This window comes from Panulirus ornatus, chromosome 35 (genome assembly GCF_036320965.1).
Source record: "Panulirus ornatus isolate Po-2019 chromosome 35, ASM3632096v1, whole genome shotgun sequence".
Lineage (NCBI taxonomy): Eukaryota > Metazoa > Arthropoda > Malacostraca > Decapoda > Palinuridae > Panulirus > Panulirus ornatus.
The window spans coordinates 10637648-10654657 of record NC_092258.1 but is presented as its reverse complement, the minus strand read 5'-3'; the positions used below and the strand labels follow the sequence as shown (position 1 = coordinate 10654657).

Here is a 17010-nt window from a genome sequence, read left to right as displayed (position 1 = left end):
TCGATCCGCTGCTAAGTCCACTCCCAGATATCTAAAACTCTTCACCCCCACTTACCTCATATACACCTCAATATGCAGTAGATACATGGTATTCTTTCTCCCCAGTCCCTAGGGATAAGTTGTGAATTAAATTTCCTTAATATTATTACTTTTTTCTTATGTGTTTCCTATTTTCTGTGTTTGTTTTCCTGTTAATAGGGTATTCATATATGTATACAGTATCTAGTCATATTAAGAAAAGTTTATTCTCAAATGATTTAATATCAAAATGCAGTATTTGCTTTAATAATTCTGTATGATTACAGTAGTGCTGTCACAAAAATTAGAAATAGCCTGAAAGAGTTTCAGGCTGATGAATGCTGTGTGAAGAATTTTATGAATAGATAAATGTTGTTGGCTTTTTTATTTTTGTGTGTTAAATTTGCTTTCGCTGTGTGGCCTTTACAGCATGATTTTGTTTACTGTTTTAAGAACAAAATGGTTTTCATCTCATACTAGGGAAGTGGTGAAACTATTAGATTGATGATTCTTAGATTTGTTTATTTGTTACTGGATATATTGTTTTAATAGAAGTATGTTTGTAAACTACATTTTTAATGAAACGAACCTCCTTGAAATTAATTTGTCAAACAACATTTTAGCATGTGTGATACATGCCATTGTTGGAACATGAAAGTTTGGCTTAATTTTGTGACTGAGAGGTCATGAAAAGTCAAAACCCTTTCAACTTGCTCGTTTTTTAGTGCAGATTGTTATGGAAAATAGGTTTTTATATTATAGATATGCAGTAAGATTCTCATTGTGCCAGTTAGGCACACAGGTAATTGAATTTGGTGTGCCAAACAGCATTTTGTTATATAGTTCTAATTACGTGACTGACAAGTTATGTCAAGTTAAAGTTCCAACAACTTGCTATTGTTGTATAATGAAAAGAAGTCTCTTCAAGCCAAAAGGGGATTTCTTCCATAATGCATATTTTATGTACTTTTCCACATTTACACTGACTTATCTGGAGATCCATCTCGGGTGCTTGCAGTGTAATAGCTGTTCTGAAGTTTAATCCTTATTTGTTCTCAGTATAAATGAGAGTGAGTTGCACCAAACCTTCTAACCAGTGTGGTGACTTTTTTTTTTTTTCTTTCAATAAGTTATTAAGATAGCCTCAAACATAGATGTCTCAAATAATCTTTCGGCATACTATTAGTTCTTTGCCTTTTTGACATTTAACTATCCATTCAGTTACAGTTTGGTTCTTTTTTCATAACACAACCACCCTGCTTTTATGTTTGAATTTACATACAGTATCTGTCATACCTAAATATAATCAGAATGGAACAGCCTCAATAAACTAAGAAGGGAAGAGTGGATTTTATTAGCATCTCTTTACAATGCCATTAACTTGGTTATACATATTATGGACAACCAGAATCGTTAATATTCCTGCCTGCATACTTGAAACATATTCCACTGGTATTTGAAATATAAATCATTTAAGTGATTGTAGTTACTACATAGGAAGGAATTATATTTAGAAATTATTTCTTTGATAATGCCTTGGATACTCTTAGGGTTTCGGTGGACTTAAAAGAAGAAAATATGCAACTGATATTACATAATTATTGAAAGACATGGAAGTGAATGTAGAAAATTAGATGGAAGAGTTTTTACAGAATTCCTAATGTTAACTCATAGATATATTTTGCCATAAAATTCTTAAGATTGTGGCATATTTTTTTATTATATAAACAATTATCTCAAAATAATCGCTATAGTCATATTTCATCAAACCTAGCTTTGATCCTTAGGGTAGGCGAGATATTGCTTATGGCAGTATGCTGAGAGCTGATGGTTAAATTGGCTCTGGTCCTGGACCAGCTAGCCTTTCTCATATTACAAGATGTCATCCCACACAGAGAAAGATATCATAAATATTTATTAGTAAGGAGATTGATAAATAGTAAGGAAATATCATTGCAAAGAAATGTATAGAAAAGAACAAGGTTTGTATTGCAAACTTCTACTTTTGAAAACAATGATTTTTAATACACCATTATATTTAATGTCCTGTAAGTTGCCTGGCCAAAGAATTGGACTTGGTTTCATGAATTGTAAACATAGTTATTTGAATATAAGCTGCCTTTTTTCCAAGCCACAGGGTGAGTTTTGGTCATATTTCATGCAAAAAAGCATGGACCTCAATTTTAAGCTGCACCCCAAAGATTTATCACCACTTTAGAAGCACACATCAAAATTTAGTTTACAGTGAAAATCTCTCCTACATTTTTTCGTTCTTACACATAGCAAATTTCAATTATTTATAGCCTTTCTTTATGAAATCTGACAAAAATGGAATAGAAAATGTACTAAAACCACTGAAAACTTAAAAACAGAACCTTGAATGCTGAGAAAACACCTAGTACCAATTAGCATTCAACTTAGAGAATTAGGTTGCCATAACTGCAGACTAAAAAGCATCATGTAATCCATAACAGACTTGTAGATAAGACTTAACAAATTACTGTAATGGTCTTGGTGGTGGTGACGAAGGTAAGGTGATGGTGATGGTGGGATGATTGTGAGATGGTGGTGGTAGTGACTGTAGAGTGTAGTGACTGCCAACAGGGAGCTATCATAGTGATCAGGTGTTGATGATAGAGGCTACTTTTTTGGAGAATTTTCATGACATTCTGTGGTAAGCTGCACCCCCCCCCCCTTTTTCAATTTTTTTGGTAAAAATGTGAAGCTTATAATCAAGTAAACTTGGCACAAGTAGTTATACCTCTGTCTCATGGCATCTTATCAAATAAAAGATTTTTTTTTTTTTTTTTTTTTTTTTTTTTGCCGCTGTCTCTATATTTATTTTGACTTGTAAGATTTTGAATGGAGTTGTACCATTATATGATTTCAAGACTCCCACTGATTGGTGTGAATTTACATGCTATATGTTTGTATTGTACTTATTTACCAAATCTACAGAGCTGTATTCATAGCATTGTTCAGTGTATTATGTGTATAGATATTTTGAATGTTTTCATGTTACACAAGTGCTCATTGATTTATTTAATTTATAACTCTTCAAATGCCACATAGTAGAATTTAATTCAAATTTTTTTTGATGAAGTTGCAAGTGTAATTTCTCACCTCCTCATATGCCAGCTAGTTGTTATGAAGTAAACTTTCAGTTCAGTTTAATTTGTATAATACTTATGACTTCCGCTAATTGTCCTGGAATATATCCAGTGAATTCTTTTGCATTCAAACAGAATTTTGGAAGTTTTTCTGCATGAAAAAGTCCAATCAAAATAACAGCAGTGATTGAAAAGGGTAAGTGTGCATCCAGTTCTGCTAATAGTTGTATAGACGTTTCTCGAAGCCATTGTGCTTTGTATACCCTAATGTAGTGGTAAAAGCATAGAAATTCAATTGGGTTCAACGCTTAAAGTTTGCTGCTGTTGTATTCACAGTGGCATAAAAGTTTTAGTTAATGTACAGCATAGAGGGATATAAGTCACGACATTTGATATTTTGCAATCTAATGAAACTCTAAAGCTCATTCCACTACAAAGAACAGTTATATGTCCACTGAGCCTAGTGTGGTTTGTATTAGTTGTGTAATTAATTGAAAGTTGTTGGGCTACTCCACAAAACAGTCAACATCGATTCATGAAACAAGTGAATTTGCCCCAGATAAGCCAGAGAAAAGAAGTATAGCTTGGTATGTACCTTCAGAAATTATTGACTTGTGTCACTAGTTTCTTGTTGACAGAATTAGGCAAGGAGTGCAGACTGATGTACAGTATCCGGATCAGTAATGAAGGATATATTACTTGGCCTATCTAAACCAGTTTGCAGTTAATCGTATACTCTTATAAACTGTTTGTGATATTAAGTTATTGGCAAATATAAGTTTATGACTTATAATGTAGATATTTGATTAAGAGTTGCATTTGTGGCATAATGTTTGACATCCTCTGGCAACATTTTCATTGTTCAGAGGATTACAAAACTTTCTGTAATGTGCAGGGTCAAAGATCTTAATTATCAGAGTAGGAATTAGAATCTTCAAACATTCATATTTCAACAGTAGTCCCAGTGTTTGGAATTGATTTTTATATTTAAGGATTGAGGAAGGTAGAAAATACACCTTAACCTTTCCAAAAGTGTCTCTTTTAGTACTGTCTTATAATGTGTTGTCTTTATCTTGCAATAGAGAAACACAACTTGAAATAGATTCTGCCTTGGTAGAAGGCTTTAAATCAATTGAGAATCTGATATGGCCTGTTCAAGTAAAGTGAGAAGATAGACTATCATTATACAGTGATATAGAATTTTCTTTTTATATGAAAAATTGACCACTTTAAAGTATGATTTTTATTACTTTTTGTAATTTTAACAAATGAACATTATAGATGCATAACGTTTTGGATGTTTGTAAAAAATTTTGTGCGGTACTGATGTTTCATTGGTGCTGATGATGTTCATGGCTTAGATCAAAAAATTTATTGGTAGCTCCATTCATGCTTTTTGGTGTTTAAGATGAATCCCTCTTTAATCCTGTCTTGGGATACTTGGCAAATTTTTTCACTTGAATTTTTAAGGCCTTATCATTGATGATGTTTCAGGTATGATTTTGATTAAAAGGTAATGTCAGTAAGACTGACATCCTTAAATTGATGTGGCTTAGAAAAATGTAAATATTTTGAATTTATGGAAAGAAACTGAATCAAACTTTCTATAAGAATTTTCTCAGTTGGGTTACTTTACCCAACAGATGATTTGCTGCAGTATTTACTTGTTGGTTAGGATAGTTTGACCTAATCCAAACATTATTCTGTGGTGTTTCATACATACATTTAATCCTAAAGTAAAAATTTAGATCCCTCCTGGATTGGAGCTCCACTATTACTTGGGAGAAATTGTGTAATGACTGTTAACTTGTATTTGGTTGTTATTGATTGTGTTATTTTAGTATATAGACTATTTTTGTAAAATCACTTTTCTGCTACGATAATTTGATCAAATTAATTTCAGCAAATTTTGGACATGCAGCTTTATTATGTTTTTGAATTAAGAGCATATGCTTCAATTTAGTTGTGATTATGAGAAATCATTATTAATTTAGGACTAAGGATCTGAATAGATACTATTATGTGAAGTATGATTGTACATACTTATGACCAAATATGTATAATTTTGTATGAGTAAAATAAATGTTTGAGGAATTAGATATACTTTGATGTTAACCAGGAGGTTATTTGTTCAAATTTTCCCAAGTTGTTTGTGTTAGCCAAAAGAGAATATGTTTTATGGTCATTTTACTTGTAGTTTTAGGATGAAAATATCCTGAAGAGAAAGTAATGGTCTGGTAGAATGATGTGCAAAGTGCATATAAAGAAAAAGATCAGGATTATCAAGTGAAAATATGGTTACCAATACATGAGAAAAGTGAGGTAACTCGAGACTGAAAAAAAAGTGTGAAGGATATCAGTAACTTAAAGTGGATGAAAGGTTGAGAATGAAGCTGAGTACTGTATACTTTTTGCTGTTGATTAAGTGATGATTTGGAGTGAAATAAAGAAAAAGGTAAATTCTTTAATAAATTGTATTATGAAGTTATTGGTGTCAAAAGATGTTGAGAATAAGTGCAAGGAGTATATACATGATGAAAACTAGGGATGAAGGTGATGCTGTGATAATCACCTCTGACCTTGATGATAAAGAAACAAATTTTTTGGAATAGTTTTGTAAAATTAATGCTCATCAGATAAAGAATCAGATTCTGAAAATGAAACATTTTGGAGCACAAAGATCAGATCAAGAGCATTAAGATATGTTGAAAGTAACAGGCAGTGTATTTACAATGTTTTTGTACTTGTTTGCTGTTTACTACATAGGTAGGGAGCACCAGGAATTGACGAAGAATAGCCTCATGTGCTTTCTTGCACATTTTAGCTCTAGTTCCAAAATCAGAGTTCTCTATCCAAAGCCAGGCCCCAAAGACCTTCACATCCCTTCTAAAGAACACAGAGATATGTTCATAAAGCACTACTTGAGAATTAGCTACAAATCAACCACACCCCTAAACGGACAGCCGTGAAAACCCAAAACAAAATACATGCCGAAATAATTGTTCACCCAACTGTCACTGTAAAACTCCCCTGCAGTTGGTCCTGACAACACACTAAACTTCCATATAAAACACTTAGGCCCATTAGCAGTCCAGCAATCTAAACCATTCCTCTGCTCAAAATCTGAAACATTTGGAAGCTTGTCAGCATAGTACCCATCCTGCCCCAAAGCCACCCAAATCCACTTTCTCATGTCTCCCATTATAACTTCTTTCACCAGTATCCAAACCTCAAAAACCTGATCCATAACATATTCAGCCACTTTAACAAACACAGAACACTTTAGACAAAACCTCATAAAAAGATTAAGAAAAAGTAACTTACAGATGTGATGGAATACTTTTACATTAGCCAAGTTGTGGATATATGGAACAAGCTAAGAGGAAAGTGTAATTGGAGATATTGCAAGGGAGGTCAAAAGATTGTATGATACAAAATGTTTTAGAGAAAGTCCCCCTCAAGTGTAGATTTTTTTTTGTTCCATATTTTCCAAATCACCCATCACTATAACCCGGTCTAGTGCATCAAAACCACTAACACACTCATTCAGCTGCTCCCAAAACACTTGCCTCTCATGATCTTTTCTCATGCCCAGGTGCATATGCACCAATAATCACCCATCTCTCTCCATCAACTTTCAGTTTTACCCATATCAATCTAGAATTTACTTTCTTACACTCTATCACATACTCCCACAAATCCTGATTCAGGAGTAGTGCTACTCCTTCCCTTGCTCTTGTCCTCTCACTAACCCCTGACTTTACTCCCAAGACATTCCCAAACCACTCTTCCCCTTTACCCTTGAGCTTCGTTTCACTCAGAGCCAAAACATCCAGGTTCCTTTCCTCAAACATACTACCTATCTCTCCTTTTTTCTCATCTTGGTTACATCCACAGGTCCTCGCGTGACTCCTTCTTCTGTTTCCCCTTTTAGAAAGTTAAAATACAAGGAGGGGACGGTTTCTGGCCCCCCGCTCCCGTCCCCTTTAGTCGCCTTCTACGACACGTGAGGAATGCGTGGGAAGTATTCTTTTTCCCCTATCCCCAGGGAATGCAAAGGTGAGTAATGTGGCAGTTGAGGGAATAATTGGTATCCATGGAGTGTTCAGTGTTGTAAATGGAAATGGTGAAGAGCTTGTTGATTCATGTGCTGAAAAAGGACTGATGATTGGGAATACCTGGTTTAAAAAGCGAGATATACATAAGTATACGTATGTAAGTAGGAGAGATGGCCAGAGAGCGTTATTGGATTACGTGTTAATTGATAGACACACGAAAGAGAGACTTTTGGATGTTAATGTGCTGAGAGGTGCAACTGGAGGGATGTCTGATCATTATCTTGTGGAGGTGAAGGTGAAGATTTGTGGGGGTTTTCAGAAAAGAAGAGAGAATGTTGGGGTGAAGAGAGTGGTGAGAGTAAGTGAGCTTGGGAAGGAGACTTGTGTGAGGAAGCACCAAGAGAGACTGAGTTCAGAATGGGAAAAGGTGAGAAAGAAGAGAGAGGCATTTGGACGATTTTTGCAGGGATAAAATGCAAATGAGTGGGAGAGGTATAAAAGAAAGAGGCAGGAGGTCAAGAGAAAGGTGCAAGAGGTGAAAAAGAGGGCAAATGAGAGTTGGGGTGAGAGAGCATCATTAAATTTCAGGAGAATAAAAAGATGTTTTGGAAGGAGGTAAATAAAGTGCGTAAGACAAGGGAGCAAATGGGAACTTCAGTGAAGGGGGCAAATGGGGAGGTGATAACAAGTAGTGGTGATGTGAGGAGGAGATGGAGTGAGTATTTTGAAGGTTTGTTGAATGTGTTTGATGAGAGTGGCAGATATAGGGTGTTTTGGTTGAGGTGGTGTGCAAAGTGAGAGGGTTAGGGAAAATGATTTGGTAAATAGAGAAGAGGTAGTAAAAGCTTTACGGAAGATGAAAGCCGGCAAGGCAGCAGGTTTGGATGGTATTGCAGTGGAATTTATTTAAAAAGGGGGTGACTGTATTGTTGACTGGTTGGTAAGGTTATTTAATGTATGTATGATTCATGGTGAGGTGCCTGAGGATTGGCGGAATGCTTGCATAGTGCCGTTGTACAAAGGCAAAGGGGATAAGAGTGCTCAAATTACAGAGGTATAAGTTTGTTGAGTATTCCTGGTAAATTATATGGGAGGGTATTGATTGAGAGGGTGAAGGCATGTACAGAGCATCAGATTGGGGAAGAGCAGTGTGGTCTCAGAAGTGGTAGAGGATGTGTGGATCAGGTGTTTGCTTTGAAGAATGTATGTGAGAAATACTTAGAAAAACAAATGGATTTGTTTGTAGCATTTATGGATCCGGAGAAGGCATATGATGGAGTTGATAGAGATGCTCTGTGGAAGGTTTTAAGAATATATGGTGTGGAAGGCAAGTTGTTAGAAGCAGTGAAAAGTTTTTATTGAGGATGTAAGGCATGTGTATGTGTAGGAAGAGGGGAAAGTGATTGGTTCTCAGTGAATGTAGGTTTGCGGCAGGGGTGTGTGATGTCTCCATGGTTGTTTAATTTGTTTATGGATGGGGTTGTTAGGGAGGTGAATGCAAGAGTGTTAGAAATAGGGGCAAGTATGCAGTCTGTTGTGGATGAGAGAGCTTGGGAAGTGAGTCAGTTTTTGTTCGCTGATGATACAGCGCTGGTGGCTGATTCACGTAAGAAACTGCAGAAGCTGGTGACTGAGTTTCGTAAAGTGTGTGAAAGAAGAAAGTTAAGAGTAAATGTGAATAAGAGCAAGGTTATTAGGTACAGTAGGGTTGAGGGACAAGTCAACTGGGAGGTATGTTTGAATGGAGAAAAACTGGAGGAAGTAAAGTGTTTTAGATATCTGGGAGTGGATCTGGCAGCGGATGGAACCATGGAAGCGAAAGTGAATCATAGGGTGGGGGAGGGGGCGAAAATTCTGGGAGCCTTGAAGAATGCTTGGAAGTCGAGAACATTATCTCGGAAAGCAAAAATGGGTATGTTTGAAGGAATAGTGGTTCCAACAGTGTTGTATGGTTGCGAGGCATGGGCTATGGATAGAGTTGTGCGCAGGACGGGTGGATGTGCTGGAAATGAGATGTTTGAGGGCAATATGTGGTGTGAGGTGGTTTGATCGAGTAAGTAATGTAAGGGTAATAGAGATGTGTGGAAATAAGAAGAGTGTGGTTGAGAGAGCAGAAGAGGGTGTTTTGAAATGGTTTGGTCACTTGGAGAGAATGAGTGAGGAAAGATTGACCAAGAGGATATATGTGTCAGAGGTGGAGGGAACGAGGAGAAGTGGGAGACCAAATTGGAGGTGGAAAGATGGAGTGAAAAAAATTTTGAGTGATCGGGGCCTGAACATGCAGGAGGGTGAAAGGCGTGCAAGGAATAGAGTGAATTGGAACGATGTGGTATACCTGGGGTCGACATGTTGTCAATGGATTGAACCAGGGCATGTGAAGCGTCTGGGGTAAACCATGGAAAGTTCTGTGGGGCCTGGATGTGGAAAGGGAGCTGTGGTTTTGGTGCATTATTACATGACAGCTAGAGACTGAGTGTGAACGAATGTGGCCTTTGGTGTCTTTTCCTAGCGCTACCTCGCACACATGAGGGGGAGGGGGTTGTTATTCCATGTGTGGCTAGGTGGCGATGGGAACAAATAAAGGCAGACAGTATCCCTGGGGATAGGGGATTAAGAATACTTCCCACGTGTTCCCTGCGTGTCGTAGAAGGCGACTAAAATGGGAGGGAGCGGGGGGCTGGAAATCCTCCCCTCTCGTTTTTTTTTTTTTTTTTTTTTAATTTTCCAAAAGAAGGAACGGAGTGGGGCCAGGTGAGGATATTCCAAAAAAGGCCCAGTCCTCTGTTCTTAACGCTACCTCGCTAACGCGGGAAATGGCGAATAGTTTAAAAGGAAAAAGTATGAATTATGTACATGTGTATATATGTATATGTCTGTGTGTGTATATATATGTGTACATTGAGATGTATAGGTATGTATATTTGCGTGTGTAGACGTGTATGTATATACATGTGTATGTGGGCGGGTTGGGCCATTCTTTCGTCTGTTTCCTTGCGCTACCTCGCTAACGCGGGAGACAGCGACAAAGCAAAATAAATAAATAAATAAATATTTTCCAAAATGGTAATCTTAATTAGGTAATCAATTGTAGTTGCAATTTTGTCTTAATGTGTTCCCATATGACAATACCAGCGATAACAACTAGACTTAGTAAATTTACTGAGTAGTGGTAGAATACTTGCACACTTATGAGTATGTACAAGATTTGGCCATTAGGCTCACTGTGTATATTTTGCTTGACTCACAATACTGTTTTTCTCTATTGCCATTCACATTGTACAATTATCAGTCCTTGGCTCTTCTGAAACTATTTTTGCTAAGACTTTTGAGTGTTTCTGTGCTTATGAAAATTTCAATGTTTAGACAATGGTAGGATTAAGTAGAGGAAGACTAATAGGTTTGCAGGCCTCACTAACTCTGTAGCTATTTTAGTGATTTCGGAAGACATTTCATGTTCTTGTGTAACTGTTTAGTTTTCATCTTTTATTCTTCTCTTTGCTTTTGGGATACCTTTTCCTGGCATGGTATGTAGTAACATTTCTTTGGTTTACCATCCACAGGGCCATTTCATCAAACTGGGGAACATAGTCACAAGCTAAATACTAATAGTAACCATCTGTGAACAGGTCTGTGTTATACAAACCAGAACTAATATTAAGGTATGATAATTGATTACTGTATGTTCTCTTCATCAACAAGATGTTATCAGATTGGTCATCACAGTTCACTTAATTTTAGTTTTCATACATATTGAGCATTATTTATGGGATTATTTGTTGTTTTACTTGGCTAACCTTCTTAATTCTTCATTCCACTGTGTCCTTTGTGTCTTTTCACCATAAATACCAGTAGTGCCACACAGCTCTCGACAGCTTTTAATGATTGTTCAATGCATACACATCACTTTGAAATCATGTTAGTTTTTCACCAGAATTCCTTTCTCACTTAACTTTTCATGGAAGTTACCCTAGTTTTATTGCTGAATTTCTTATTCATTTCAGGTTGTTTTCCTGGAACATTGAAATGGAAGGTTGACATACTAGTTATAAAAGCAGGCAAGACTAAACTACCTATAATACTATTTCCTTACTGGAAGCATATCATACTTTTGCTTATCTTTATGGGTATATGATGAAATACTCTGCACTAAAAATGATTTTGTGCTCATATTCATGAAAGATGCCAAAATTTAACCAGTAGGTAGTAGTAGGTAGGCAGCCACCAACCAGGGTATTGGGAGGGTCAGTGACGGCTGTGTCGTTAGCTATCACTAAAGTGGTTGTCAACTTACACTCCTTTGACCCTGATAGCTATATTTTCTTTATGCCTTGCTTACACATGGACTGCTGGCATTCTGTTCCAAACATACAATCTCTCCTTGTTACACGTAACATTTAACTCACTCTTCCTAACTCGATTTTTCAGCATTGAGTGTTGTGCTTTATCCCAGCCTTTTGTCAGAATGGCAGGGATAATAGATAATAGATAGAAGTAGGTAGGAACATTAGGTAGAAACATCAGATAGTAGTAGTAGGTAAGAATTTAACTATGAGCATTAGATAGTAGTAGGTTGGAACATTAGGTAGACACAGTAGGTGATAGTAGTTGGTGGGAACACATGACAGGATCCTTTGTAAACATTGTAATAGAGATGCCTTCTGCCAGCAGGTGAGGTACTAGAGGCTAAGAAGTGGCACTGGAGTTCACCAGTTATGGAGACTTCTTTTGCCATGGCCATCCCCTGTCAGACATATATAGATATGCTGTCTTAATATCTTTATTAATCAAATTGAAATGAATTCATATCATTGAACTTGCAAGAGGTTGGGTTGTGTTGCTGATTAGATTTGGCATATTGTTATTCCTTTATTGGTATCATAGAACTTTTTAACCTTATTCCAGACTTGCTGATATTCTTGCACCGTACCAGTTATACCTTTATTCAGAGTGAAATTAAGGTAGTGTAAACTTTCATTATGCAAGTCTATCCATATAAGACAAACAATCTAAAGGAATCTTGAATGAAAAACACTAAAATTTAAGTAAATTTTTATTTGAAACAGATATGTACAACGCTCAGATTTGCAAACACAAAAGCTAAACATGAAAGCGACATAAAAGCTTAGTTGTGCTAGTAATGAACATAGGATACCAACGCCCTCTGGCATAGCACATCCAGTTAGGAAGACCTAAATTATTACTCAGAAAATATAGTTTTATCTTTTCAGAATAGAGTAAAAAATTCTTATTGTGAGAAAGCTGCAGTTCACAAAAATAATAACTACAACAAACTTATGGGTATGGTCCCTCAGTGTTCATTAAACAGGGACACTGGTGAATCGGTTCAATGCAGAAAATTTTAATGCACTATTGTCCAATGAAACAGTGCTATGCCCTTCTGTTCTTCCTAATCAGAATCAGTGACTTGGTTTGGGTTTCAAACATATCTTAAGTATTTTGTTCTTTCGATTACCAATGTATAAAAATAAAATGGGGCTTAAAGCAATAAATAACCACTAAATGAAATTCTTTGGCTTATTAAACTCTATAATGAGTGCAGTGGGATGAAAAATGGTTGCAAATAAAAGCTAATAAAATAGTTTTCTTTTATGACACTAAAGCTAATTTTTGTTCATATATAAAGCCCTTACACTCAGTTTTTAAAGGAATCTACGTCTATAAGAGGTATGATTACGTGCACCTTTAAAGTATCGCAATTTGAGATGTACACTTCTCTGTAATAACCTAAAGTAGCACTGCAGCATCTTCGTTGGGAGTCCCTATCATTACACCAAGAACTTGTGCTGTGTGGAAAACTCCAGCCTTAACCTTCCAAGGTTAACAAAATGGCTCAGTTGAAGAAAACACAGTAAGAGAGAAAAATATTGCAAACTTTGAAAACTTCCTACTTGTACTCTCTGTGGAAGACTGGGCTACTGATGCACAAATCTTTTTGCTACAGTGTAACATGGTACAATACGAGAATCACTTGGTATTCACAATGGCACATCAGATTATATTTTATGTATGCTGATGTCCTGAAAAAAAATAATTCCTATAATAACTGCTTTGACAAACGACTTGAGTAAATTTTTGCATAATACATAGGAGAATTAGACCACTGACACATACATTTAGCTGTGTGTAATGCACCTTTACCATAGCTTTAAATCACTGGATTGTGAATACAGGTTCACATATTCCCCAGCAGACTCATTCAAATGGTACAACGTCACCGATATCATGATTTTTCAAGTTCCAGTTAACCGCAATCTTACTATCATAATAACTTAAATAACTAATTTCCAATATTGTACATAAAACTAAATTATATAATTTAATATAAGATTCAGGTTAATCAGATCCTAGAAAATCAAGGTCGTCTAATTCTAATAGCTATGTTTGAGCTAAAGACCAATATAAACATTTACTCATGGAATTTTATCTACTGAAGCACTTCAAAAAATTATGATTATTTCAGATGTTCTTATAAGCATTTTTTTTTTTTTTGGTAATCTCCTTGGAAGGATTGCAGGCCACACAACAGCTTCCTACTGACCTGATTATGGGACTAACTACAGTCTTGGGTTCATGCACCTAGAAAGAGAAGGGATGGACTATCTCATCAAAATAATGTTAAGCACATCTAATATTTTCTGCTGTTAAGGTTTGCAGTTTGTGAATATGGTAACTCCCACTGCCTCAACAGCATACACAAATACCTCAATTACCATGAATCTGGTTAACTTAGTTTTAAGTAATTGCGGTATTGGTGTACAGCATATATCAGAGAGCACAATTAATCTTGCGTATGTACTTATCAATATCATAAATTATATCCAGCTGCAAAAATTATACATGGGAAGATAAAATAAATATATCTATAAATCTGAATGCAATATACACATTCATACTATCCATAGATCAAATATCTGAACTACTATCTAGAATCACCTGCAGCTCTTGCTTCTGAGATGCAAGGTTTTCCTTAAGGTATAATTAATGGACAGATGCAGGCAATGAAATACCATAGGATCACTGATTCATAGTGACTTGAAAAGGTATTCATACAGTGATGTCTTCAACACATAGCAATTAATATTATGTCATAAGTTTATGTGGTTTAAAAAAGATGAAACAGTAAAACCTCAGTGATCATTTTCTACAATCTTTTCATACAGAAAACTTAGCAGTGAACACTTCTTATTTGTCTGTCACATTCCAAAATATTTTCCTAAATGTATTGCAGTTGTAGTAGCAAAGGATGAGAGAAGAAAGAACTTGTAATTATGTGTGCATTGAAAATACACAGAATTTTTTAGAGATTATCAACACTACTGAGTCTGGTTTAGATATATGGATGTATACTTGTACACCAAAGTAATGAGTAACGCATTCAGTTCTTGGGATGTGCTCCTGTGCAGTGTATAAACATTATTTATTTATACACTTACTGGATTTAAAATAAACATTTTACAAACTTTCATCACTAGTAAGTTTTATCACAGATGAAAACTGTTTCTCTGCAAGTGTTGATGACTATTGTAGAGCTCAAGTAGTTGTAAATGATTTTTTGAGCTAAGGATATGGTATGCAATAAGAGATTGTGTGAGTAATCATTAAGCTCTAAAGGGTGGAAAGTGCATGAAAAAGCTGATAAAAGTAAAGGATTTAGGTGCCAAGAATACATGAAAAAATGGATGCTAAACATTAGTGAATGTACTTCAGTGAGATGGCTGGGAGTAGTTGGAGTGGGAAATCAAGCTCAAATGGAAAGGCAAAGCTACAGAATTGTGATATTACTTAAGGATGTAGCAAAGAGTCTAGGTATCTTGACTGAACTACTGTTGCGGGGAGATTCTTTGCATGGCACCCATATAAACAGCAAAAAAGGAAGACAAACTGGAAGCAGAAAGACAAAAGTTCATTTTGCTTTCCATCTGATGAAAAGCTATCCAGATCCTTCAGGCTTTAGTGAAAAAATTTCACTTATAATTGAGATAACTTAATCAATGACCTAACAAAAAGTATAAAGAATCTTACAGAGACATTTCAGAATCACACACCAATTTATGTTGAAGCTTGACATATCACTTGCAAAATAAGTTCTTGATATAGTTTACTAATTGCAGAGTTCTCTACAATAGCTACACAAATGGCTAATTATATCTCTTCTTATATGAAGAAACTAACCTTATCCTTACACTTTAATAAGTATTACGGCAGAGTCATTTAATACACATTACATTTCCACATACTGTGAGGGTCCACTTTGAATTTAGATTTGGGATGTGATCAGACATCAATTCTTAGAATACTCAGAATGCTTGTCATTAATGCCTTTTTAGTAGAGAGCATGATTTAAAAGTCATAATTCTATCAAAATTTTTGAATTATCAAATACATTCCATAAAGAAAAATGTGTAAAAAATTGAGGTACTTGAGGTTAAAATTAGGGAATGACGCTTGAATCTCTAATGAATGCTCATAAAATAATGTCCATTTAACATAATGATTATCACTGCATGTGAAATATATAAGAGTAATAGTTGTTGTTTACATTCATAGAACAGGAAAGTAAACCGAGTGTAAAAATTATAAAAGATATGTTCAGAATGCACCTTTACACAGTATCAAAATTGTATACTGCTTGAGCTAAAAAGTTTACAACAAAAGAAAAACATCTTAAGGAACTTTTGGGCAAAACACCAATAATATATGACCAGATTTGTCTACTTAAACAGCCTCCTCAATAAGAATTTGTTAACACAACAGCGGATGGCAATGTTCCCTAACACTAATTACCTAATTGGGGAGTTTCAGTTGCTGTTACACAACAAACCAAACACAAGTTTTTTGCATGTAAATGTGCTAAACAAATGACTGAAATTTGATCAAATAACAACTACTGCATAATTGAGTTTCAGTAAGGCAAACAAAAAGGCTAATTACTCATAATGTAAATGAGACATTTTCTCTGAAAATCTTTTAGTCTACTGGTGAAATCATCTCCACTCAATGAGTGAACTAATCCAATTACTATCACTGCAGACTATAATTAACCCCATCCACTAACATTCACCCTATCAAAAGCATCAAAACTGCTCTCAATGACAAGAGTCCTGATCAAAGCCTAGAACAGTAATAATGATGATGATGTCCATATCACTTTTTAACAATACTTTTTAATCTCAGTGAATTGGATTTGCTTCTTGATGGTGGGGTTGACGCAGGTGTACTTTTAGCACTGTTTTGAGTTTCTGATGTTCCACGAAGACTCATTTCCTTTGCACCACTGAAACAAAACTTATGTGAAAATTACAATTCCCACTACTGCATGTGCATGAAATTTGGTAAGACATGGAGGAGGGTTCTTTAAAATACATCAATTTTTGATCCTGAAAAACCCTTCAGAGCCAGTGAATAGTCAACCATGATATTTTGAATTCCTTTTCAAAATAAGCCAGTCTTGATCATGCTAAACACATATTGAAGTGTGTAACCTTCCTCTAAAATTTTCACAATATGATACATGAAACATCAGTTAGAAGTGAGATAACTGGCTAAAACACATGTTGGAGCACTTAACTTTCTGGTTTACTGTACATGCTCACCACAATTAAGTGGAAAACAAATGTTTTTGCCAGCTGGTGGGACATGAATCAAATAGTACTTTGCCAAGATATCATTAAAATATTCATGATCAGTACACGAATACCTTTAAAGTATTTTGACATATTTCAATACAGAAAGAAAAGTTTTTTAAAAGATAAAAATAATGTATTTTTTTTATACCTGATTTCCATTTCCCTTATTAGCGAAGT

General features: G+C 35.5%; 2 protein-coding genes across 12 annotated transcripts in view; one reads left to right on the top strand and one right to left on the bottom strand.

Annotated features, from left to right (window-relative positions):
- The window catches only part of Wdfy2 (WD repeat and FYVE domain containing 2), a 79825-nt gene that overhangs the window by 51076 nt on the left and 11739 nt on the right, over positions 1–17010 (top strand). The window contains exons 10-11 of one of the 5 annotated variants that reach the window (XR_011715257.1): positions 7026–7187; positions 10747–12073. The exons of 2 other annotated variants lie outside the window; for them this stretch is intronic. The gene's annotated coding sequence lies outside the window, so the exon portion shown is untranslated. Of the gene's footprint in view, positions 1–7025; positions 7188–10746; positions 12074–17010 lie in introns of those variants that run through there. 2 more of the 5 variants (XR_011715256.1, XR_011715258.1) reach the window with 2 other exon arrangements.
- Positions 12224–17010, bottom strand: part of Schip1 (Schwannomin interacting protein 1) — a 212429-nt gene continuing 207642 nt past the window's right edge. For all 7 annotated transcript variants that reach the window (XM_071683022.1, XM_071683016.1, XM_071683017.1 and 4 more), the window contains one exon: positions 12224–16481. In XM_071683022.1, the coding sequence (XP_071539123.1) occupies positions 16352–16481 (130 nt within the window). In that variant the 3' untranslated portion in view covers positions 12224–16351. The remainder of the gene's footprint in view (positions 16482–17010) is intronic.